General features: G+C 38.6%; 1 protein-coding gene across 4 annotated transcripts in view; it reads right to left on the reverse strand.

Annotated features, from left to right (window-relative positions):
- dscaml1 (Down syndrome cell adhesion molecule like 1) overlaps window positions 1–24,706 on the reverse strand; it is a 157,012-nt gene that overhangs the window by 60,061 nt on the left and 72,245 nt on the right. For all 4 annotated transcript variants that reach the window (XM_055196020.2, XM_055196019.2, XM_055196018.2 and 1 more), the window contains exons 4-5: window positions 363–509; window positions 1–264 (exon numbers count right to left, since the gene is read on the reverse strand). The exon at window positions 1–264 is cut by the window's left edge and continues 15 nt beyond it. In XM_055196020.2, coding sequence (XP_055051995.2) covers window positions 1–264; window positions 363–509 — 411 coding nt within the window. The remainder of the gene's footprint in view (window positions 265–362; window positions 510–24,706) is intronic.

The following is a 24,706-nucleotide window of genomic DNA, read 5'->3' on the forward strand; positions in this document are numbered from 1 at the left end:
GTCCCGTGACCTCTTTGGAGCCGAAGCTGTTGGTGACTTCACAGATGTAATTTCCCGAGTCTTCCAGGCGAAGGTCACTGATTGTAAGCCCGGTCAGGCGCCGCGTCCAGCGGGAGTCAGCGGGCAGCGGCCTCCCGTCTTTTAACCAGCGGATGGTGGGGTTTGGGTAACCAGAGGCGATACAGGGCAGCTCAATGCTACGGCCCACCTGCACCTCCCCTGACTGGAAACTGTCCATCACAGAGGGCGTAGATTCATTGGGGTCTAAGGATGGAGAGGAAACAAATCGTGACAAATCCTTAATCAATAACCAAGTTTGGTGTATTATTATTACTACAAAGGATGTGTACCCCAGTGCTCACCTAGCACAGACAGACGAGCTCCATTGCTCTGCCTGGTTTCTCCGCTGTATTTGTGCTTAGTGATGCAGCGGTAGGTGGAGAGAGCGTCCTCTTTCTGAACGTCAGATATGTAGAGGGCACCATATGACGTCAGGAAGAACCTGTTACCTGAGACAGGATATAAGATATTGTAAGCATATGGATTTTTTGTCCCACAGAACAATAAAGACATTTTAGGTAATTCAACGCAAGCACTTTGACCCTCATGCGGCCGTTAAAATGCCGAGTACCAACCACAAAAGTAGTGATTTAACAATTAAAGGAAATTATGGCATCGTTTTTCTTTTTTTGCTACATCTTTTGTCACCCAAGTAGCAGTGCTTCGCCTTATGAGAATATAGTTCCCAGTATGTATACGGTTAAAAGATGGTTATGTCTCATATGAACTTGTCATTTGTACACGCTGTGACTGTACAAATCACAACATATAAATAGGAAAATGTTCGCATTATTTTGTCACTTATTGGGAGCAGTATGCTAGCTGGAGCCATTTACTTTCAGTCTTTGTGCTAAGCTAGGCTAACGGTGGGTGCGTCAGACAGAGTTACGACGGAGATGAAAAAGGAATGTATTAAGGTATGTGTTAACATCACTAAAGTTTTTGGATGTAAAACTTCTGGCTTTAAAAGCAATCATTGACTTATTTGATTTCTTTTGTTACTTTTGTGCTGGTAAGAGATAAATGGGGATTGTCCAGTCTGTCAACAAAATTTTACAAATACAAAATAAAAAATACAAAGGCCCACAATATCCAAGATGTGACTGCAAAAAGGTACTTGTATGAGATCTTATTTATATTATAATATCTTATGTGATCTGAAAACTTTGCTTTAATACAATCATTCAATAAAGCATTCTGGCTAGTCCCAAACAAACCTAGACCCAACAAATTCAGACCAAATCAAAACTTTTGTGCGTTTTTGAGCAACACACAGCTTCTGAATGGAAGCTTCGGCTTTCTAAAACGCTTGATTCTGATTGGCCAGCTATAACATTCCAAGCCTAGTTCTTGGCAGATAACTACTGGTCAAAATTAATAACACACGGCTGCAAATCATTTTGACAGGTAGAATTTAATATTACACAAAAATTACATTTGAACTTGTCTTTTAATAACATATATGACATTATATTTACAAATGATTAAACCAAATAGTGTGATCATGACATTTTCACTTATGTTTTATCTTAAAACCAAAAAGTAAACAGGTTTACCTCAAGGAAGGTCTGCATTCATTAAAAACGAGCAAATACAATATTTTAAATCAATATTTAATGTTTCTTACCTTACTTATGAGATAAATAGCCATGAAATGAGCAGGATAGTGTACAGTTCGCAGGTTGTTATCGCAGACATAAGCCCCGACAGTGTGTCTTGTATCACGCTGAAGTGGCTTATTTTGCAATAACACCCTGCTGCCTATACATTATCCTTTACTTAGAACGCATACATCTGTAACTAGTGTTGTAGTACCATTTTTTGATGGTCTTGTGCTGCCTACACACCAAATGCGAGGCATTGCGTTTGTCGCTCTAGATTACTCGCAGGATTTAACTTTGTGTCATGCAAATGTTTCGCTTGAGTTTTATATTTTCAACCTGCGCAAAAATGCGTTTGAGGCGAATCGCGCATGTTTTTTCGCGACAATCGCGCCGCCCAATTCACATCACCCCGCGTGAGTTTGTGTCTATTCGCATCTGTGCATTGACTTTGTATGTAATCTACTCGCGCAAATTGTGAATTTCGGGTTCGGTGTGTACACCACATTAGTCTTTTCTCTGTCTCAACTGTCTTTGATATCGGTCTTGTCTTGGTCTCGACACCCTCTGGTCTTGGTCTTGTCTAAAGCCCGGGATACACTGCATGGTTTTTGTCTGTCCCAGACGAAAGATTGCCATCGTGAAACAATCGTCGCGATTTCTGTGATCATGGCTCTTAATTGTTGTGCAGTGAGAGAGTGTCAAAGAAGTCCGTTTTCCGGGTCTTGCGTCCAAAGACAGCCTACGATAGTTTTCTGACAGTGTCAGAAATTCAGCATGATCACTGCACAGTGTGTTTGCTGCTACGACCTGCATACTGGTATTTGTTTACTACTAGGGCATGCTGGTGATGTCGCGTTAACGTGTGACGCAGCCATCGAAGCCTCCGTGTCATCATCGTACAGTCTACATGATTGTCGTACCCAAGTTTAAACAATCCATGTCGCACAGTGTGATAAGGTAATGATCTTATAGGAGGGCAAAAATCCTGCAGTGTATTCCGGGCTTTAGTCTCGGTTTAGGTGGTCTTGAATACAGCGATTTTGTGTTATTTATATATATATATATATTATTTAACTCTCAAACAATGATGCATTAAAGATAAGGAAAATAAGAGTTTTGTTTTCTGTTGAACCTACATCACTGACCATAATAACAACAAAGTATGTCAGTGTGTGAGAACAGTCATTCCCAGTGTGTGTTTGTGTTGTCTGTTAGTGTCCTACTTTCTCCGGGCAGTGTGCGCTGTCCCAACCAAAGCATACTATGGCTCAACCTAAACGCACGGGAAAGCTTAACTATTTTATGAGGTAGCAATTTTGTATGAATTTGTATGATTTGAATAATACAAACACATATTATTATTAGAAAAAAGCAAGAATTCATACAAGTTAGCCACCGTGTGAAATTAAACTTCATTATCTTCTGACTGTACTGTACAGTGTAATAATTTTGACTTTTTAAAAACGTATTTGCGCTTGCACATATTCAAATAAGACGTGTCACAATTGGTCATGAAACCAATGGAGAGAGAACCAATTGCCAACTTTACCACGTAAAATGATCTCAAAGCTTTTTCATTTCCAAATCTAACAACATCAGTTTTTTGTGAGGGTTAAGTTCAGTGGTACAGTACTGTATGTCATACCACTATCCTGTCCTATCAAAATGATTTTATTTACAGTACAAGAGGCCTTCACTAATATATCTAAAATAGGTCCCTTTCTCTGTGTGAAACCCATCTTTATTTACGCCTTTGTATTTCTGGCACACGCGTGCATTCAAAACTCACTCAACAAGACACAACATCATTCCTATAGAAAGCAGGATTAGCCTGTGGGAAGAACGATGTGTGTGTGAATATGTGTGCGTGTGTGTAAAGAATGGCGATCGATGCGTTTTATGGCTCGAGAGCTTCATCCAAAGCAGATTTATGAAAGCGGAGAGGACAGGCTTGACTCGCTGGCCCACACACACACTCCATCACTATAACAAGCAGCTCACTCACACACACACACACGCACGCACAAACACACACACACATAGAGAGAGATAGTAGCAGTTACAGACAATGGCTAATAAATTCAGTGCATATTTGTGTGACTGTCATGGCCATGTTAAAATGCAATGAAAGTACACATCTGCAACATCTGTGTGTTTGTGTGTCTGATTATTTGCATCAGTAAAATATACTACTGAATGGATATTCGTACGACACCTAAGCACACTTACTGTATTTGCAAGCGTGTGTGTGTATGTGTGAGACTGTGTGTGTGTAGAGAGAGGTATTGTTGTCACGCTGAGTGCTAGGCCTGGCAAACTGTAATTTAAGAGTCGGCCCTCGCGCTCCAACCTGCGTATTAAGTCTTACAGGATAATATGCACTTGGTGACTTTAACCCCCTACAACATCAGCGCAACGCTGTCACAACATTTCACCCAGAGCGAGAGACCAGGAGAGAGAGAGAGAGAGTCTGTGAGTAGTTTTGATTCAGTCGCATTCACAGGATCTGGTAAATTAAACATCAGTGACCGGTGATACAAGCTCTCTCTATTTCTTTTTCCTTAGCTTTCCACAAACGTTTATAGTAAACAAGAAATATAGTCGATCATGTAGCTCAGTGGGAAGAGCACTACGTTAGATGTGCAAAGGTTGTGGGTTTAAATCTCAGAGAAGACACATACAGAAAAAATGCAAAGCTTGAATGTGAGTTGGATAAAATCATCTGCATAATGCAATTAAATTATAATTTAGTGTTGCACTGAAATGAATTCTTTTAACCAACATGACACCACTATATTTTCATCTTTAAAGGGATAGTTCACCCAAAAATGAAAATAATGTAATTAATTTATATTTAATTGGAGAGCTTGTTCACCCTTCATTGAAAATCTACGTACAGTATACTGTCCATGTCCAGAAGGGTAATAGGAACATCATCAAAGTGGTCCATGTGACATCGGTGGTTCAGTTGGAATGTGTTGAGGCATCCAAAATACATTTTGGTCCAAAAATAACAAAAATTACAACTTTATTGAGTATTGTCTTCTCTTCCGTGTCTGTTGTGAAGCGCATGCGCGAGACTAAAGTCACATGATTGCAGTTATGTGGATGACGTGGCTGACGTGTTATCTGGTGCGCCCCAGCTGTTTTTTTTTTGTGCACCCAGGCTTGATTTACAGTCTGAGGGAGATGCATGCTGAAAGTTTGAAAAAGAAATATACGATTTTTCATTTTTAGGTGAACTATCTCTAAGACTTGGTCTGATGTTGCGGCATAACATGACACCACTATTATTTTTATCTTTAAAGGAAAAGTTCACCTAAAAATGAAAATAATGTCATTAATGACTCACCCTCATGTCATTTCAAACTCATAAGACCTTACATTTCGACCATGTTTTATATTATATTTGTGAGGAGATGTTGTCCCTTCATTGAAAATCTATGTAAGGTATACTGTCGATGTCCAAGAAGGTAATAAAAACATCATCAAAGTAGTCCATGTAACATCAGTGTGTCAGTTAGAATTTGTTGAAACATTAAAAATACATTTTGGTCCAAAAATAAAAAAAATTACGCCTTTATTCAGCATTATCTTCTCTTCCGTGTCTGTTGTGAAGTGCAGCGAGACTAAAGTCACGTGACGTGGATGACGTATGATGCAGCTGACGTGTTATCTGGTGCGCCCCAGCTGTTTTTTTGTGCACCCAGGCTTCATTTACAGTCTGAGGGGGACGCACGTTGTAAGTTTGAAAAAAACCTTTGCAAACATGTCTGAGGATAACACGCCATCCGCGTCGCTGCAGTCACGTGACTTTAGTCTCGCGCATGCAGTTCACAACAGACGCCGAAGAGAAGACAATGCCGAATAATATTTTTGGACCAAAATGTATTTTGGATGCTTCAACACATTCTAACTGACCCACTGATGTCACATGGACTACTTTGATGATGTTTTTATTACCTTTCTGGACATGGACAGTATACCATACATAGATTTTTAATGAAGGGGTGAACTATCCCTTTAATTTAACTTTTTTTTACACTCAAGGCTCTTTTTCTCCTTTTAACCTGCTATGCTCGCCATTTATTAACAGTAGATAACAATGAAATAACGTCATTAGGTGAAATGATATCAAGTTGCAAGCCAGATTCAAACACGCATTGCCCACATGAGCACCACAGCTGAATACGGAGCATGTGCCTCTAAGCCACGACTCTGGTATCGGCTACTCGCTACTTCGTAACGCATCAGAGTTTGTATGAGAATGTACATGAGATATTTGTCTATACCGTTGGGCGTACAGAATTGAAAGTGATGGATTTAAAGAGAGTCAGAGGAGCTGTCCACATAATGGCCCCATGTCTCTTTACGATCAGTTCTGTTCGGTAGTGTAGATCAATTTATGTCTAGTCTCCTTTCGCCTTGAGGTGTGTGTGTGTGGAGGATTAGAGAGGGGCATGTAAGGTCTCTCTAAAACAAGGGCTTGTGAGTGTTTCACACAATCACACACACACATACACACGTTTCTCTGGTAGAGCTGTAGTGTGTAGCGTGGGCAGCCTGGAGCATCATGTCAGACCAAGAGAAAAAAAGATTGTGGAATTGGATTTATGTGTGGGGCATGGCAACCTTCCAGTTACATCTCACTCTACGTAGACTCCCAAAGGCCAGAGGAACACACACAAACACACACACACACACACACACACACACACACAAAGAGAAAGGAGGATTGTGTACATATTCAAAAGTGTGTGTGTGTTTTGTTATGGGATGTCAGGAGGCAAGGCAAACTCCCTCTTTCTTAGCACAGGACTAAATGCAGCTGGGAGATTTCCAGGCTAAAATAAACCCAACCGAAACTCACAATGTTTTGGCTATATTAACAATACACAAAATTATAACAATTATAAACTATATTAATTATAATATAAATGTAAAAATGCAAAAAATTATGAATAGGCATAAATAGAAAGCAAGGGTGTCGAGATGTGACTTTAAAATTAAACTCTAAAAACCCAGCACTTGTGGGACAACACATTGAGGAACTACAAGACGCACTGTAACAGCCCAAAACGTCTATTAAAGTCCCCCTGTGGTGAAAATCATGTTTATAATATTGTTTATATGTCTATGTGGGGTTTTAAATACGCTTTAATGAGCCACTATTACGCTGCTAAAAATTGTGTATTTGGTGTAATACAATGTGTACACATGGTTCATGGTTTAAAACGTATCGTACTATTGTTACTCTTCTGTGCCCCGCCTTTCTGAAATGCATCGATTTCTACAAAGCTCATCATTTTTGAAAAGCGCGGTGTGCTCCAATTGGCCAGCTAACCAGTGTGTTGTCATTGGCCAAATACCTCAAGCGTGTGACGGAAATGTGATGCTTTTTACCATATTTGGAAGATCAGTTCTGAGATAATATCGTCTTTACCACCTGATCAATATGAGCCCAAATCTGATCCAGAAAATGCAGATGACCAAGCTAATCGATAAACTTTACCAGCGCTGCTTGGGCAGAACGTAACAGATTGGTAAGGTAAGGATACTAAGACATAAAACCATGTCTGCACACTGCAAAAAAGGACTTTCTTACTTAGTATTTTTGTCTTGTTTTCAGTAGAAATATCTAAAAATTCTTTAATCAAGATGTAATTTCTTGATGAGCCAAATGACCTAAGAAAATAATACTAGTTTTTAGACAAAAAATATACAATTTAAGTGAATTTGTGCTTAAAACAAGGAAAAATATCTGCCAATGGAGCAAGAAAATTTTACTTGAATTAAGTGTTTAAGAAAAAAGAAATCTTATTTCACATTTTTTTTTTCTCACCCCATTGGCAGATAACTTTGCCCGTTTTAAGGACAATCTCACCCAAATTGTATATTATCTGTCCCAAAACTAGACCCATTTACCCAGGTCATTTTGCTCATCAAGAAAAAGCATCCTAATCCAAGAATTTTTAGATATTTCTATTGAAAACAAGACAAAAATACTAAGTAAGAAAGTCATTTTTTGCAGTGCATTTGTGATTGTAGAAACGACATACTGTACAAGCGCTTCACTGTTCAAAACTTGTGTTTGAATCGTGGTTTAAATCGTCAGTAATAAAATCCTAAAATATGAAAATATAGACTTCTTACTAGATGTGAGTCAGAAGCGGGTAGAATTATGATTATGCGCATCAAGTCCACATCAACCAGCTGCGGAAGTAAACTGCTGCCTACAATCTTTGCGTTTATTGTAGTCCGAGAAAAGAGATTTCAGTTGGAGACATCATAGACTTTGGGATTTATAACTTAACATGTACTTACACACACTTACACACACAAAAAAAGTAAAATCATGAAATGGAAATAGGGTCTCTTTAAGACAAACAATGTGCAAATGAGTATTTTCACCTCAAAACTGCTGTTTAGCAAAAACACGATTTGCAAGTGCTCGTTTTTACGTCACAAGCATGGCGTAACCAATCACGTCAAACTGTTGACCGAGTGGATCAGGTGTGACTGAGTGGAGGCAGGGACTCATTTGCATATTCATAGGTCTGCATACTGTACTAATAAAGCAGGATGTTCAATTCAAGCTATTTTAAGAAATTATATTTATAGGAAAATCACTTAAATATGTCATTCTAATGATCGAAGATGAGTTTAAAGGCATACATTATCAACTAAATTATAGCTGAACTGAAGACCCATAATAGGCTTATCAATTATATGGAAATAAAACTAAATGTATTGATTTACAGTACTAACAGTCTTGAATATATAGATAAAGTCATTTAAACTTTGTGTAATGTCTATGCAAAGCATTGACTCGTCTACCACTGCAATGAAGTGCCTTGAAGTATCTTCTTCATTTCATCTTATCCTGAGGAAAATCTATATTTTTACATTACATGAATATTATATTATATACTGCATTCATCCAAAGTGTCTGCAGTGTGTTCAAGCTACACATTCACCAGTTGGTACAGGCCCTGGAAATCCATGACCTCAGCATTGAATCGATGAATAAAATATGATTATTTCATTATTAATCGACTTATCACAAAGTCAAACATTTAATCTATAATTAACAGTAATGTGAACACCAATGCAAACAACAGTGTGGAAAACAGAACGGCCGAGGAGCCAATGGTACTGTAGCACATGAATGCCAGTGATGCCAACGAATGATGGAAGAGCAAAGAGAAACACACTGCTCACAGGAAGAGGATAAAGTATAACGAAATATAACAAATAACTACGACAAAAAAAAAGAGATAGATAGAGAGAGTTGGAAGGGTAACACGTGATGAGAGATTGAGAGAGACGCGAAGACAGAGGGAGACAGGATCGAAACGAGAAGGGTGTGGGTTGAGGCTGTTGTTGAATTTGCTCTTGGAGCTCCCATGCAAATGACGGCGCCGCAGCAATGCTAACGAGGACCGGGTTTCAAACTGTTCGGCCCATTACTTATTAATGCTCTGCGTCTCTCCCCCCTCCTTCTTCCCTCTCTTCCTCGCCAGTCTCGCTCCAGTTTTCCCTCTCTCTCTCGCTGTTGCTAGGGCCTTCGCGCTCACGTGACGTGGGTTAGGGGGCGCTGCGGTGGCACGTGCAAAAACGGTGCGAGAGGAGGGAGGGATTATGGGTAAGCTGGCGAGGAGGGGCGTAAACGAGGGGATGCTAACGCTCGTTTGTTCGTTAAGCCACAAACGGGCTACCAGGGCACGCATGGAGAGCCTGGCACACTGAGAGGCAGGCCAGCCGGGGCTCTGATTGGCTGCGGGCAGGACTCTCGACGCTATTTCGAAGCAGAATAGGGTTAACGAAAGAGAGCTGACAAATATCAAGAGATACGAGAGCGATGAGGGATCAAAGATAACAAAAAAACAATGTCACCAAGTGAAGGAAGACACGGATTGAGAGATGAAGTAAAAAAGTGCTCTGCTGTCACATCTACACACAAACCCACACTGCGCTGTCGATTTTTTCAGCAATTGTGCACCCTTGCCGCAATATGGCGTATCCAACGGTGACTCTACAGTTCCTTGTCTTACAACAAAACATTGTTCATACACACCCTACAGGCCCAAATACAGGACAAGAAGGCAATTCCTTGGTAAGAAAGTCAGCTATGATACAAAACACTTGGACATCCAAAAGTCAACCTTTGGTTTTAATGTCAGAAAGATAGCACTTGTCCAATAAAACAACGTTTTACTGGATTTTTTTGTCTTCATTTTTCATGCACATGGCAACCATTTTAAAAAAGCAATAAGACACTCAGGGGTGTGCTATACTGCAATTATAATCACTCAGCCTCTTGACCTTTTTCCTTAAGTACATAATAAATACTTTAGGCTTGCCTCTGCACACCATTGGAGAATATAGCACTTTCCTTTTTATGAGCCTACCCTACCCCTCCTCTCCATGTATCCGCTGTCACTTTCTCCTTACCACCCACTCTCGTCCAACTTCAACCTGCGTTCTCTAGTCAAGCTGGTTCACGCTGTTCTCCTCGTCTTCAAACTCCCAACCTTCCAGCTCAATGTTATTGAGAAGCTCAATCTGTGTGGGTGATCGCTCTCCTTCTCTCAATCCGCTCATTCGATATATTGTCCCACATGTACTGTCCTGACAGTGTGTCGATGCGTAATAGTTTTAGTTAGCTGAACAACATATATGCTAACAATGTATGCATTTGGCAGACGCTTTTATCCAAAGCGAATTACAGTGTATCACAAGGAATACATTTTATCAATACGTGTGTTCGCTGAGGATCTAAACCTGTGACCTTTGCAATGCTAACACTATGCTTTACCAGCTGATCTACACCTTTATGATTCCAAAGCACTTCCTGCTATCCCATTTTCAAGTATTATTCAAGTATTAAAGGAATACTTCACTTTCATAAATAAAAATATTTTAATTAACTTACCCCAATGCTATCCAAGATGTTTATGTCTGTCTTTGTTCAGTCGAGAAGAAATTACGTTTTTTTGAGGATTTTTCTCATTTAATGGACTTTAATGGACCCCAACAGTTTGCAGATTCAATGCAGCTTCAAAGGGCTCGATCCCAACCGAGGCATAAGGGTCTTATCCAGCCAAACGATTGTCATTTTTGCCAAAGAAAATAAAAAATGTGCACTTTTAAACCACACACCACTAGCCGTGTGATGCACCAGTGTTACCTTATGTATTACGTATTCATGTTAAAAGATCTCACAAGACGTTTGCGAAAGCGTGTTGAGAAAGAGGAATGCTCTGACATTGTTGTATGTGAAATGATACTAATAAATGTCTTTGTGTCAGTTTATTGTTTAAAATGGTCCGCAAGTGTGCATTTCACATGATTCGTTCATTCGATGTGATTAGGTTATATTGTAAACAAAGATGGACGACGCCCATTTGCTCTCTTCCATTGGTGAAAAGTGAAGCCGCCAGTGTCCCAATACAGCGCTGACATCTTGGGTCTTGAGCTTGCGCAGTTACGATTTCGGAAGCAGTAGTGAGCAGGAAGTTAAGCCGAGAAATCAAGGCCCCGCCCTCGGTCTTGCAGAATGCGCATATCACAGCTGTCAATCATGACGTCACAGCACCGTTTTTATAGCATTAAATAACTAACTAAAAACAAACTTATTTAAAAAAAAAACTGTTGAATTTACATCAGCATGATAAAACTACAGTTAATGACAGAAACTAGCTTCGGAAAATTGATAATTGAAGTGTAATTAAATTGTGTAGTTGGTCTCAAGTCCCATTTAATAACATGGGGGAGGCAGGGTTTATGACCTATACTACGACCAGTCACTGGGGGACGATCGAGACGTTTTGGCTTCACTTTTCAGGGTTTGTGCGGCACGCTTGGGTTATACGTAAGGTCGCGCTGGCGCATCACACGGCTATTGCAAGTCAATAGGTTTTGGTTTAAAAATGCATATTTTTTATTTTCTTTGGCAAAAATGATGATCATTCGCTAGATAAAACCCTTATGCCTGGGTTTGGATCATTTAAAGCCCATTGAAGCTGCATTGAATGGCCATTATACGGAGAAAAATCCTGGAATGTTTTCCTCAAAAGACTTCATTTCTTCTTGACTGAACAAAGGGGGGGGGTAAGTAAATTATCGTGACATTTTTTAAAGAAAGTGAAATATTCCTTTAAAGGTGCAGCGTGTACGTTTTTGCGGCATCTAGTGGTGAGGTTGCGAATTGCAACCAACGGCTCAGCCCACTGCTCACCCCTCGCTTTTAAAAAGCATAGAGAAGCTACAGTAGCCGCCACCAGAAAAAAACATGTCATCGTCAAAGACTAAAAAGTTTGTCCGTTCAGGGCTTCTGTAGAAGCGTGTTGGCACAAAATGGTGACTTCCACATAAGGGGACCCCCGTGCATGCAGATAAAAACATCCCATTCAAAGGCACTAAAAACATAATGATTCATTATAAAAAGGTCTTTATACACCCCTGATAATGTAGTTTTGTATATTATATTTGCATTTCTGTCAAGAGATCCTTTAAAAATTACACACTGCACCTTTAAGCAGAACAGTTTAAAAAGGGCCCTTGTTTTGTATCAAAACATAATTCTGTCTGTGGCTTGAGTTTGGGCACCAAATCTGTTTAAACAACCAATGGCAGATGGAGAAAATGTTTAGGAAACTTCCTTGACTATGCATGTGTGAACAACCACACACCTTTGACCCAAGTTGTCAAGCAATTTGAATAAAAATATGAAAACACACAAGATAAAATCTATACTTTCTGGGGATCAGAAAGGTCAAAATGTCATGTAAAAAGACAATTGTCCCCTGTGTTACACGTATACGTGTTAGTATTCATACAAGTGCGCTTCATCCTGGTCTGCTCTAATGACAGCACAGAGGGCAAGAATAAAACACAGCTCAATGTGAAGAGTTCAGCCATAAACATGTGTTCCCCTGGCCACAACACATGCGTGAGTATTTGTGTAGGGTAAGGTGGCCATCACCATTACATGGCCAAGGTCAGAACAGAGTCAATTTGTAACTTAATTTTCTGTATTTTGATATCAACGCTTTTACGTATACATTATAATGCAGGCACACACATATGCACATAAAAAGCCTTAAAGAGTGCAGAAATAATTGTGTATGTATCCACATGACAGGATTACGGTGGGGTTACCTCGTATAATTGCATTAGAGCGACTTACAAATAGCACTTTAACCCACAAATCTGTCTTCTGTCTGATTCATGGGCCATAAAGTTTGACTCAAAGAGAAATGGATGGAGGTATGGAGAATATACAGTGTGTATGAACAGACATGTGTGCTTAAACGAGTGTCCCTTTGTGAGCAAACATTACCAAACTTTGCTTTTACTCATACGGTAGAAACAACAGCAGAGACATAGTGCCACCATGACATGCATCCCATACCATGCATCCTTGCACCGCACACGGTCATGCTAACTTCACCATGCCACATCGTGTTACACTGGGCTGCGTAGATGCCCAAAGGGTCGTCGTGGTTACGCAGAGAGCAATTAAATAATAATGGGACATATGGTACATGGCCACAGAACCCAACCCAGCAACAGTGACACAAGCACTCATCTACAGCAGAGGCGGAAAAAAACTGCTTAGGCATAATAAAAGACGAAAGAGAGAAAAAGGCGGGAATAAAGGAATATGTCACTCAAAAATAAAAACATCTTATAATTTACTCGTGGCATCCTCGATGCATTTGATTTCCTTTTTTCAGCTGATGTATTAAAATATTCAACCATATTTAAATATGGCAACCGTTGGTCAGTTATCATGGAATTTCATTGGTTCTTGTACTGTATGTGTCAAAGTAACAATTTGATGCAGTATGTGTGTTTTGTCACAAGACAAGCAAGAACCAATGAGATTCAGTGTTACCAATGTGCCACCGTATTTGAACTTCCTGCATAGATCTGTATGTTTCCATGAATACGCAACGTATCGATCGCTCTCAAACCTCAATTATTTGTAGATTAAAATCTAGATTAATCGCATAATTGTCATGAGTTAATTCATGATTAATCGCAACTTAATTGCAAATTTTTATCGGTTTACCTTAATTTAACATGTTTTAAGTTTTTATTAATTTTATCATCTAAATATGCATGGACAAATATGGATGCTTTATGCAAATGTATTAGTAAAAGAATCAGCAAAAAAAAGTTAAAGATTTTTTTAAGGTTCAAAAATAAAAACAGCGCATAAATACCTTAAAATCACTGGTAAAACTATAGATTTGGCACACACAAAGTAAAAAACAATATTAATATATGTTAAATTATTTTTTTCTTTTATTGTTTGATTGACATTGAGACATTTAAGATCTACTGTAATGCATGATCCTAATATAATGTTACACATCAGATATTTTTCCCAATCAATTAATTAAACATTTACTTAAGACATAATACACATATATATACTGGGCTGTCAAAATTAACACGTTAACGGCACTAATTTTATTAATGCACGATTAATATATTATATATATATATATATATATATATATATATATATATATATATATATATATATATTAGGGCTGTCAATAGATAAAAAAATGAATCTAGATTAATCACATGATTTCATGAGTTAACTCGCGATTAAATGCAAAAAATCGCCAATACATATATACATAGCTTACACACAACCATGCTCTTATCGACGCTTACATCCGTTCTTTTTTATAAAAAAATTTCCCATCCACGTGGCCAACCAAAGCGATCTCATCAGCTTCTTCGTTCATGTTCACTGTGGTTTGTTGTTGTCTGAATTCATGAACGCTAGTTGGTGCTCCAGTATAATCGGTCCGCCGAAACTCATCCAATGAGAAATGTTCAGCGGTACAAAAATAAGTGTGATGGGGAGGGGGGAGCAATCGAACTTGGGTTCGGACCAGGCAATCGCACCAAATGTGAAACCGCCCTAAGACTGCATCTTAATTTATTCAAAAACATGCTAGGCCTAGTGTCAGAAATTGCGCATTGCATTAATCGCACGTTAATAAAATTTGTGGCATTAAAATGACTTATTAACGCGTTAATTTTCACAGCCCTATCAAATATTAATAGTTTTCTATCACAAATGTATCATTTCACTTCACAAGACACTTTTTAACCCACTGGAGTCATTTTGTTTACTTTAATAATGAATGTTGTGCTTTCTGGAGCTTCGCCATGTTGACTCCCATGTAAGATAACCTGACGTTATTTTAAAGGTGTATAATGGACTGTATTGTTTTTATTAGCTCATGAGCTGATTTATCTACATGCACAGTGTGTCCTCTTACATGGAAGTCGCCATATCATTTTTAGTAGCCCTAAATGGACAAACTGTTCTACAGAGCGTGTTTTGTCTCAGACGATCATGTGTTTGTCCTGTGGCGGCTACCGTAGCTTCTCTATGCGTTTCGAAAGGAAGGGTGCAACTGTGGAAAGTCCACAAACACACACACAAATATCACATTGCAGTGGACTGCAGCCACAACACACACTTAATTAACATTCACACTATGTTGAGTATGTGTGTGTGTAGGAAGTAATTAAGATTGAACTGTAATAAAACAACCCATCCCGCTAAATCTTAAGGCCTGACTGAATGCTGTATTAACCGAACTATCTGACTGTGGCATGGATGAAATGAACAGAGCTCTGGTGGAATCAATACATCTTACTGACTCTCTCAACCATCATCAATTCTTTTTTTCTCCTTCTGTTGGCCGCAAAGAATTACTCAGCGACTGACAATAGCACATCTACACCCTCCGACAATAGCCACTCGTTTCTCCATTGGCTCCTCTCTCTGTGTACGCTTATGAATGAATGATACTCCTGCTTCATTTCTGGTCTATTCACATTCAAAGCAGACAGAACAGGCAGGCTGAGATGTCTAGTTATAATTGAAACATATTTTGACAAAAGACGCCTGACACCTCACATGCTCTCAATGACAATGAAAATGCCACGCCTAAGGATGTTTTTTTGCATATGAAAATTCGTTTGTAAAGTTATTACAATCTCAAATGGGTGAAGGTCATAACTGTGTGGAGGTCAACGGGAACCTTAGAAGTTGCTCCTTCATGAAAATAGACCTTAATGAGGCAACTGCTGGAGATGTTGCTGAGATCTTTTCTGTAACTCTAAAGCACACATACGTAAGATAACTAAGTTATGTTTTCAAACAGAAAAATCTAAGGAGGAGGGGACTATAGCATTGTTTCTCAACCAAGGGGCCTGGGCCCACAGGGGGCCTCAACAAATTTACAAGGGGGCTCAAGATGACTCAAAATTATTCCAAAAAAGACAAAACAAGCATTAAAATTCTTATTGTTTGGTTATTCTTATATTTTTTGGCAGAAACTGTGAGTGGGGTGCTTCAAATATTTTTGTAGCCAATAGTAGGCCTTGAAGAAAAAAGAGTGAGAACCACTGGACCTTAGAGACTTCCCCATGGTTTCCCCATGCTGCCTTGGGCGCAAATTTATTCACGCTGCAAGTCTAGCATGGCAACTATGGCCCTTTTTTGCCCCTGAAATAGGGAACCAATCACAAAACGGGGAGGGGCAGCAAGACAATGACGACGTCTATGCGACACACGGAAGCAGTTTTGTTATTTGTTATAACACGGCAGCAGACGCAAAGTTACTTTTCAATGCAGCCTTAGATAGTGTTCTAAGTAGTTTTGAACGCAAGTTTATTTTAACTCTTTCACCACCAGCGTTTTAAAAAAAGTTGCCAGCCAGCGCCAGCGTTTTTCATGATTTTCACAAAAGTTTAATGCCTTCCAGAAAATGTTCTTCTTCAAATATATAAACACACAATATACCAAATGAAAGAACAGACCCTCTGCTTTCAAACAAAAAAAAGTTTCATCAGTAGTTCTTTTGTAATCAGCTTTTGAATATGGGCAGGTTTCTGCAAAAACACCACATTTTGAGCAAAAAGCAGAGATAATTCCATTTTTGTGACGGACTTTACATAGAGATCCCATTCAGAGCGATCTTTAAAACAGACACGGACATGCACCAGCTTGCCATAGGGCAATACTTTCAGGTTTAAAAAGTTGCGGAAGGGCTAGTGGATAATAGCGGTATTGCGGAAAGACGGAAATACTCGTCATTGGCGGGGAAAGAGTTAAAAAAGAGCAACTTTTGGCGTTAAACAATTTCATATCCAAGAAGGATGTTTGGATATGGCAAGACATGATAGCCACAGAGTTTTATAGGACCAACCTGCTAGGCATCGTTGTCGTCGAAGTACAATTAACTTATAAATAGTAAGTGGTATTTATTAATAACATATTGTTATTATGCCTGTACTGTGGTTGTCATAGTGCCAATAAAATGTGTTGCTTTTTAATACAATATACAGCTACCGGTTTAGTTGCATAGCTTTTAGCTGCACTCGTACCCAATAAAAGTTGTTTACTTTTGAATCAAGATCACTCTACATACGTCATCTGGTATAATTGAAACGATTGGCTATAAGCTACGTACAGACGCATTTGAAAGACATTCGTAGCACTCTGGGCATTCGTAAACCACGCCTCAAATACGAGAAAATTAGCATATGGTTCCCAGACCACGTCTCATTCTCTAAGAGACTGGTCTGGTGTTTGCCAGGCTAAGAAAGACTAGTCGTGCCTTTCAATTTCAATAGCCAGTCACCTTTTGATAAAAGCATGCCCTGTTTATTTACTCTAGAATGTGCATCGGCTTGGCCAGTCTTACTAATATTTGTTTTAACATAATATTCGCTTAAAAGGCTACATTTATTTCTGTTGAAAAATGCAGCATGAAGTTAAAACAACTTGGTTTGGCAAGTCCATTCAACCTAATATTTAATTTTTTGACTTGTGATAAGTTGACATAACTTATAAAAACAAGTTGAAATTGTTTAACATAATTTTTTAAGTTAAAATGACATAAAATGTTGAATCAAAGCGATCTCACAAGAATTCATACATATTGTACGAGTTAGCAAATTCGTATTAATTCATACGACCACATTGTAAGTTTCGGTACATTTTGCTTTGACCCCTGTGACGTTAGGGTTAGGTGCAGGGTAGTGCTGCACAATTAATCGCAATCGCAATTTCAATGTCAGCCTGTGGGATTATATGACAGCAAAATGTTGCAATTATATTAAATAAATAAATGTGTGGACTTGTTAACACAAACTTTCTGATAACAGTTTGATGATTTTCTATGCTGTTTAAAAAAAGAAAGAAAAACGAACAAAAAAGGCAGTGCACGTGTGGCATGCACGTGTGTGGTGTGCGTCGTCACTTATATCAGAGCGAAGATGGATGCTGAGGAGGTTGACAGTGATCTGGTAGCTAAAAAAAAACTCTATGTCTGTATGGTGGTATTTTGGATTTAGGATTACTGACACTGAGCAGTTGCTACATCACGTGGCAATACGAAAAAAATTCTAGTTTTACAAATACACATTTTAGCTAAACTGTGTGTGGATTTTCCTTAAAACCCATCAAGTTGACTCATGATACCATTTAGTATAATCGCAATCGCACATCGCAATATTAGCATCAATAACCGCAATGGGAAAAATTACCCAAATCGTGCAGCCCTAGTGCAGGGTCAGAGGTTCGTTTTTTTATGACAATGGTACGTTTTTGTGCGTTAACTTTGTATGAATTCATACGAATTAGCCAACCTGCAAAATATGTACGAATTCTCGTAAGATCAAGCTGCTTGAATATATTGTTGTTGTGTGTTTTTACAGTGTGCATATTAACCCCATCATTTCTCACAATCTTTCAACCCTTGACCCTTTACCTGTACAAGCCTTTATGACCATTTTTTTATTTTCCACCACACCCCCCTCTATTCTCTCTCTCTCTCTCTCTCTCTCTCTCTCTCTCTCTCTCTCTCTCAGTGCAGTGGTTGGACGAGAGTAGGTTTGTGGAGGACTAATATGCTCATTAAAAAGGCATGCTTCACCGTCAAATGCCAGCTGCCTCTTTTCCCTCTCTTTCTCTCTCTTTCTCTCTCTCTCCTACAGTCAGAAATTGTGATGCCCATGTTCACTCTCAACCACTGCTTGTGTCTGAAAAAATGCAAGCAAACACACACACATTCACACACGCACACACATTTATATATATATAATAAATAAAAATGGAAATATATGAGAGGAAACAGCTTGCTTCAGTTTCTGCCCTCCGCTCTCTCGCTCTGCCAGTGCTGGGTAAAGCCTCTCCCACACTCAGCAGCCTAATTAGACCGGCCATAAATATTCAAGGGGAGCTTTGTGAAAGAAGAAATCAAGAGAGGAAGAGGAAGAAAAGACAAAAGAGGCCGGAACAGGAAGAGGTGGAGGAAGTAGATGGCAAAAGAGGAGAGCAAAGAACGAGAATCTAGAGAGAAAGATGCGAGATTGAGGGAGTAATATTGTATTTTTTATTGTTAATGGTTACTCATTGTTAGCTCAGAATGCAGTACAGCTAGCTCAAAATTTGGAGTACAGTTTGAGACATTATCGAGATCTCTAGTGAAAGTCGGGAAGAGACACATGTGAGATTACTTTGGATGTTTTAGTAAAAAAAAACAAAAACAATCTGAGACTCCTCCATTTGCTATGCAATCTAGAAGAAACAATTGAGGTGTAAAAGAGATCCAATTTGTGAATTTTTTATGGGACCCTACATCCAAAACCAACACTCCAAATCTGGAAACCACACCAGCCCTTTGTTTCTGTTATTCTGCCTGGATGCCATCACATACGCACGAAAAGGTGGACAACATCCAAGCACATTTGCACTACTTATGTAAATCTCCCTGTTTAATAATTAAAGCTAACTATTCATTAATACAGATATGGGCGTTAAGAAATGAAATAAGTCTAAACACTACAAAACACGTTTTGGAGACAAACAAGCGCAAAAGACAAATCTCTGTTTGCTGCTAAAGATTGACTTTAAAATAAACTAACAATCCCTTTTGAACCTAAAACTGGGTGAATTTGTACCATATGCCGCCGGTGTGTATGTGTGTAATAGACAGTGATTGATGTAGGCTTGGTTGGTGAGGTTGACTTGCATCTGTAGGCTGCATGTGTGGAAAGTAATGTATAAACACTCTCACACACACACACTACACACTGGCCATTCCCACACAAATCAATACAGAGTCTCGCCAAGGAAAGTTTGGCCTGGCTGACTCCTACACTGACACAGAAGTGCCAAAACTCACATCACTCACAGATCTGCGCTGCTCTTTATGAGTATTTGTTGCTGTGGTGAGTGCTAAATTTCTTCATTTTTATTAAGGATCGGGATAAACATTGCAGTTTGAGTTTCAGTTTAGCAACATGCTGTTGTTACTGAAATAGCATTCATACACATAATGTACATTCATTCATTCATTCTCCAAACTCAGTTGTTCTGATCGGTGGTGGGAACATACTGTACAGTGCTGACAAAACTGATTTTGAAAAGTATTAAATCAAGCTGCATCCAAAAAAAAAGACAAATTTTCAATACATTTTTGCAATTACTTGTAACTAGCATAAAGATCATTTATAGGGGAAGAAAACCTGATTGATGTTAACCACATGTGTCCTAACAGAGTAACCGCAGGTGTAGGTCATCACATGAACTATTACCATCAACAGAAAGCGTTAAAATATAATTTAGTCTATTTTTCTGTATTGTTGGAACAGTGCGTTTCTGCGATATTTCCTTATATATAATAAATACCACCTTATTTTAGCTAATTGTATACATTTGTGTTGTGTTAAAGGCACAATATGTAATTTTCGCCAGTAGAGGTTGCTAACGACAACGGTAGCCACAGTTTGATAATGCCGTGAAAGAGCATGAAACGACAGGAGATGTACTCTTCAGTTCAATGACGATAGCAATTGATCCGACAATTAGGGATCCACGATATATCGGCCGACATATCGTTATCGGCTGATAACGGCTTATTTTTAATATTATCGGTTATCGGTCTGATAGCAAAATTAGGCCGATAAATGAAAGCCGATAAATTATGAATTATTTTGGTTTGTTGAACCATTTCACTTGCTCATTGCTGGCCATGTGGAGTTTTGATTGGTGCTTTCTGTGACATAGCACGAAGATGACACGTGTTGCGGGCTTAAGAAGAGTATGCTAGTCTAGCGGAAATACAAGATGTCCGCGGTCTGGGAGTTTTTCATTGTGAAAATAATATGAATATTTATCGGCCTATAGATATCAGTTATCGGCCCCCCAATTTAAAGAGTTATTGGTATCGGCAAAAAATTCCATATCGGTGCATCCCTACCGACAATATTTACAAATCATGTACACAGATAATGTAATAATATTTTTTTATAACCATTACATTATAACATAAGCCCACAGTCTGGCTTGATAAAAGCAACAACAAAGTGGTGTGCTAGACACTACAACTGATACTTCAGCAAATAGCGCTGCGCATATCAGTGCAGTAAAAGTGCAAAATGAGGATAACCCGAACATGTCGCCACTGACGAGTGAACAAAACTGTAAATTTCTCTAGATACAAACATTGGGTATAATATACCCAAGTAAACATTTATTTTATATATTATATTTTAATGCAAAAACATTACATATTAGGTCTTTAAAGAGCACCTACTGTCCGATTCATGTTTTTACATTTCCTTTGGTGTTAGCACATTATAACCATATGCAAAAAGGTACAATCATTAAAAGATGACGTGAGTTATCGTTTCCAACGTAAATCTCTTTTCTTGGACTACAACAAACACAAGGATTGTAGGCAACAGTTTATTCCTGGGATTGGTGATGTAGACAAGACCGACATTATCATAATTCCTCCCACTTTGACTCACAGCCTGTAAGTTAACTCCTGTTAGCAACTGAATCTTTCAAACATGGTAAGGAGCATCACATTTCCGGCTGACGTCAGAGGTATTCAGACGAATCACAACGTACAGATTAGCTGGCCAATCAGGGACACAGTGCTTTTCAGATCCAAATATTATACCAAATACACAAAATAACATTGTTTTTAGCAATGATATAGGTGCTCTTTCATCAGTAGCGGAGTGGCAATCGGGAGAGTCGGGACTTTTCCCGGTGGGCCGGTCTGATGATAGTTATACATTGAAACACCGTCTTATGTGTGGCCGCTTCCCGCTGGTCAAACTATTACTATGCAGCCTCTCTGCTCAACAAAGTATATAAAAATGCTTAACCCGTTCGGCAGGTCCAACCATGTCCAGGATTTACAAAAATACAGGGATCAGTGAGCGGCTCCTCCCCAAATGGCATAGACTGTCGGCCTTTGATGTAAAAAGCCACTGAACACCTGTTTATTGCAGTATGCATTGGGTCGGATCCGAGGGCGCTGCAGCTGCTGATCAATGCTTCTGTGTATAAAATGATCGTGTGATTCATTATGATTGAATAAACAATATATCAAAGCATCTTTTTTTCACAAAACAATATACTATAGATATTATTTGATAGACAAGTGAGTGTGGATTAAGGATGTTTAAAATCTCTACAGTAGCTTGGTGGTCAGGACATGAATGGATTAAATCAGCAGATTTGCAAAGGTTTATTTATCTCCACATATATCATAAATAATAATTAGCATGGTAACTTTGCAGTATAACAGATTATATATTTCCTACTATGTATATATGATTTCCATATTATATACGGAAGTATTTAACTGCAATAAACGTCTCACATGGCAATAAATATTCTCACACCATTATTATTTCCGCATATGATTTGAATATTAGACGAGAGTATTCATGTAACGACAATGATTGTCTGTCTCATGGCAATAAATGTACATAACTTAAATTATTATTACTGGAAAAACAGCAATATTACTGAAATAAACTCTGAGATAAATGCGCCAAACACGCTTTTAACATTATTATCTCTCAAAACGTTATATGAAAAAATTATATTTAAAGGAAATATTCTTACAGTTATTCAAAGATGCACACATTACTTCCTATTTATGAGCACATTCGACCCTGTTTTTATTTATTTTTTGACCACCGAGGGCCGGTGGTCTATGTAATTTCCCTGTAAATTTTTTTTGGTCCCACCCCGCCTCTGTCTTTAATTGTAAAAAAAGAGAAAACTTTGTGGGTCCACTGTAGCAAAAGTGCAAAGAAATTGTAAAATAGAAAATAACCAACAATGACAAAGTCAGAGAGAATGTGTGAGGCATTGTGGAGACAGATGTTATAGTGTGGCACTTGGAATCCCCTCAGCTAAGGCCCAAGGGCCCAGAGATAGCACATGACAGAAAGATAGAGCAGAACACTGTGTGTGTGTGTGTGTGTGTGTGTGTGTGTGTGTGTGTGTGAGAGAGAGAGAGAGAGAGAGAGAGAGAGAGAGAGAGAGAGAGAGAGAGAGAGAGAGAGGGAGAGAGTCAGTGTGGCAGAATCCTGTCTCTTCTGCATCAGTGCTTCATGCTCTGCCCCAATTTAACCAATGTCACTATAATCAGTAAACAGCATACAATGTAGGGGGATGGGAAAGAACGAAAACAAGAGAGATAAAGAAGAATCAAAGAACATGTATCATACAAATCATAACTTTGCCTTTAAATCATAACTAATGTACAGAATGTATCATGTCTTGTCTCTCTTCATATGCTTAGTGTCTTTAAGGAAAATTACAATGCAAGAATTTGCTTATTTGGGAAGATATGTGCACACTTTAAGGCTTATTGCTAAATAATGCATAAACTGTGTGAATTCTATTTAAAGTGTTAGTTTACCCTAGTTTACCCTGTTCTAGACCCAAATTCTTTTTTAATTGGGGCAAAGGGGGGTAAACTTTAATGAACGTTGACTTTGCTAAGTTTAGAAGGACATGAAGGTACACGCAGAACGTGAGGAAATTATGACAGATTATTCACTTTTTGGGTGCCAGCCATACTTGTTTTATAAAGATTTTGTGGGGAACAACAGAAGATGATTCAGAAGATGTACAAAAGAAAAGAATGAGTAAGAATTTATGTGGAAGAAATGTTTGGGAGCGCTGACATTCAGAGTCTCTCTAAAATCCACTGCATCTTGAGCCAGATATTATCCAACTTGCTTATAAATCTCCAGGTTTATATGCTGCCCGATAGACCTTAGTCAGCATAGATGCCATATTTAACATCATGTGAACGAAAACAAGGCTGTGAGAGATGGAAATATAGTCTGTTTATAGCAGTGGTGAGGCTACATAAGGGCCAGGGTGGCACTGGCCCACTCAGATTGACGACTGACCCACCCAGTCAGAAAAGACACAATATTTTGTGGAAAAGCAGAAGAAATCGTGCAAAAATTATAATAATCTCTTTAATAATAAGCGCTCAAATATGCATCATTCAGAAATTATTATTAAACTATTTATATATTTAAAGGTGCAGTGTGTAATTTTTAGAAGGATCTTTTAACAGAAATGCAAAATAATATACAAAACTATATTATCAGAGGTGTATTAAGACCTTTCATAATGAACCATTATGTGTTTATTACCCTAGAATAAGATGTTTTTATCTACATACACAGAGGGTCCCCTTACAAGGAAGTCGCCATTTTGTGCAGCCATGTTTCTACAGAAGCCCTTAACGGACACATTTTTTTACTAAGTTGTCTCCGAAGATGACATGTTTGTTCAGTGGCAGTTACTGTAGCTTCTCTATGTGTTTCAAAAGCAAGAGGTGAGCAGTGGACTGAGCCGTTGGTTGCAATTCACAACCTCACCACTAGATGCCGCTAAAATTTACACACTGCAGCTTTAAATATAAATTTTTTAATATATTTAGCGCAGGAAGATGTTAAAGTGAACTGTTTTCTCTGTGCACAGATGCACACACATACTCAAATGTACACACACTCATAAGCGCACACACGAAGACATGCGTTTCAAAAAGAATCTTAGAATCACACAAACACAGAATCTCTTTGGGCTTGACAGGACACATACACACAAAATGATCTCAAAATACGAAATTATGTCTTGGCATGGTTCCTCGTAAAAA

The sequence above is a fragment of the Misgurnus anguillicaudatus genome, chromosome 24, assembly GCF_027580225.2.
Source record: "Misgurnus anguillicaudatus chromosome 24, ASM2758022v2, whole genome shotgun sequence".
Classification (NCBI taxonomy): Eukaryota; Metazoa; Chordata; class Actinopteri; order Cypriniformes; family Cobitidae; genus Misgurnus; species Misgurnus anguillicaudatus.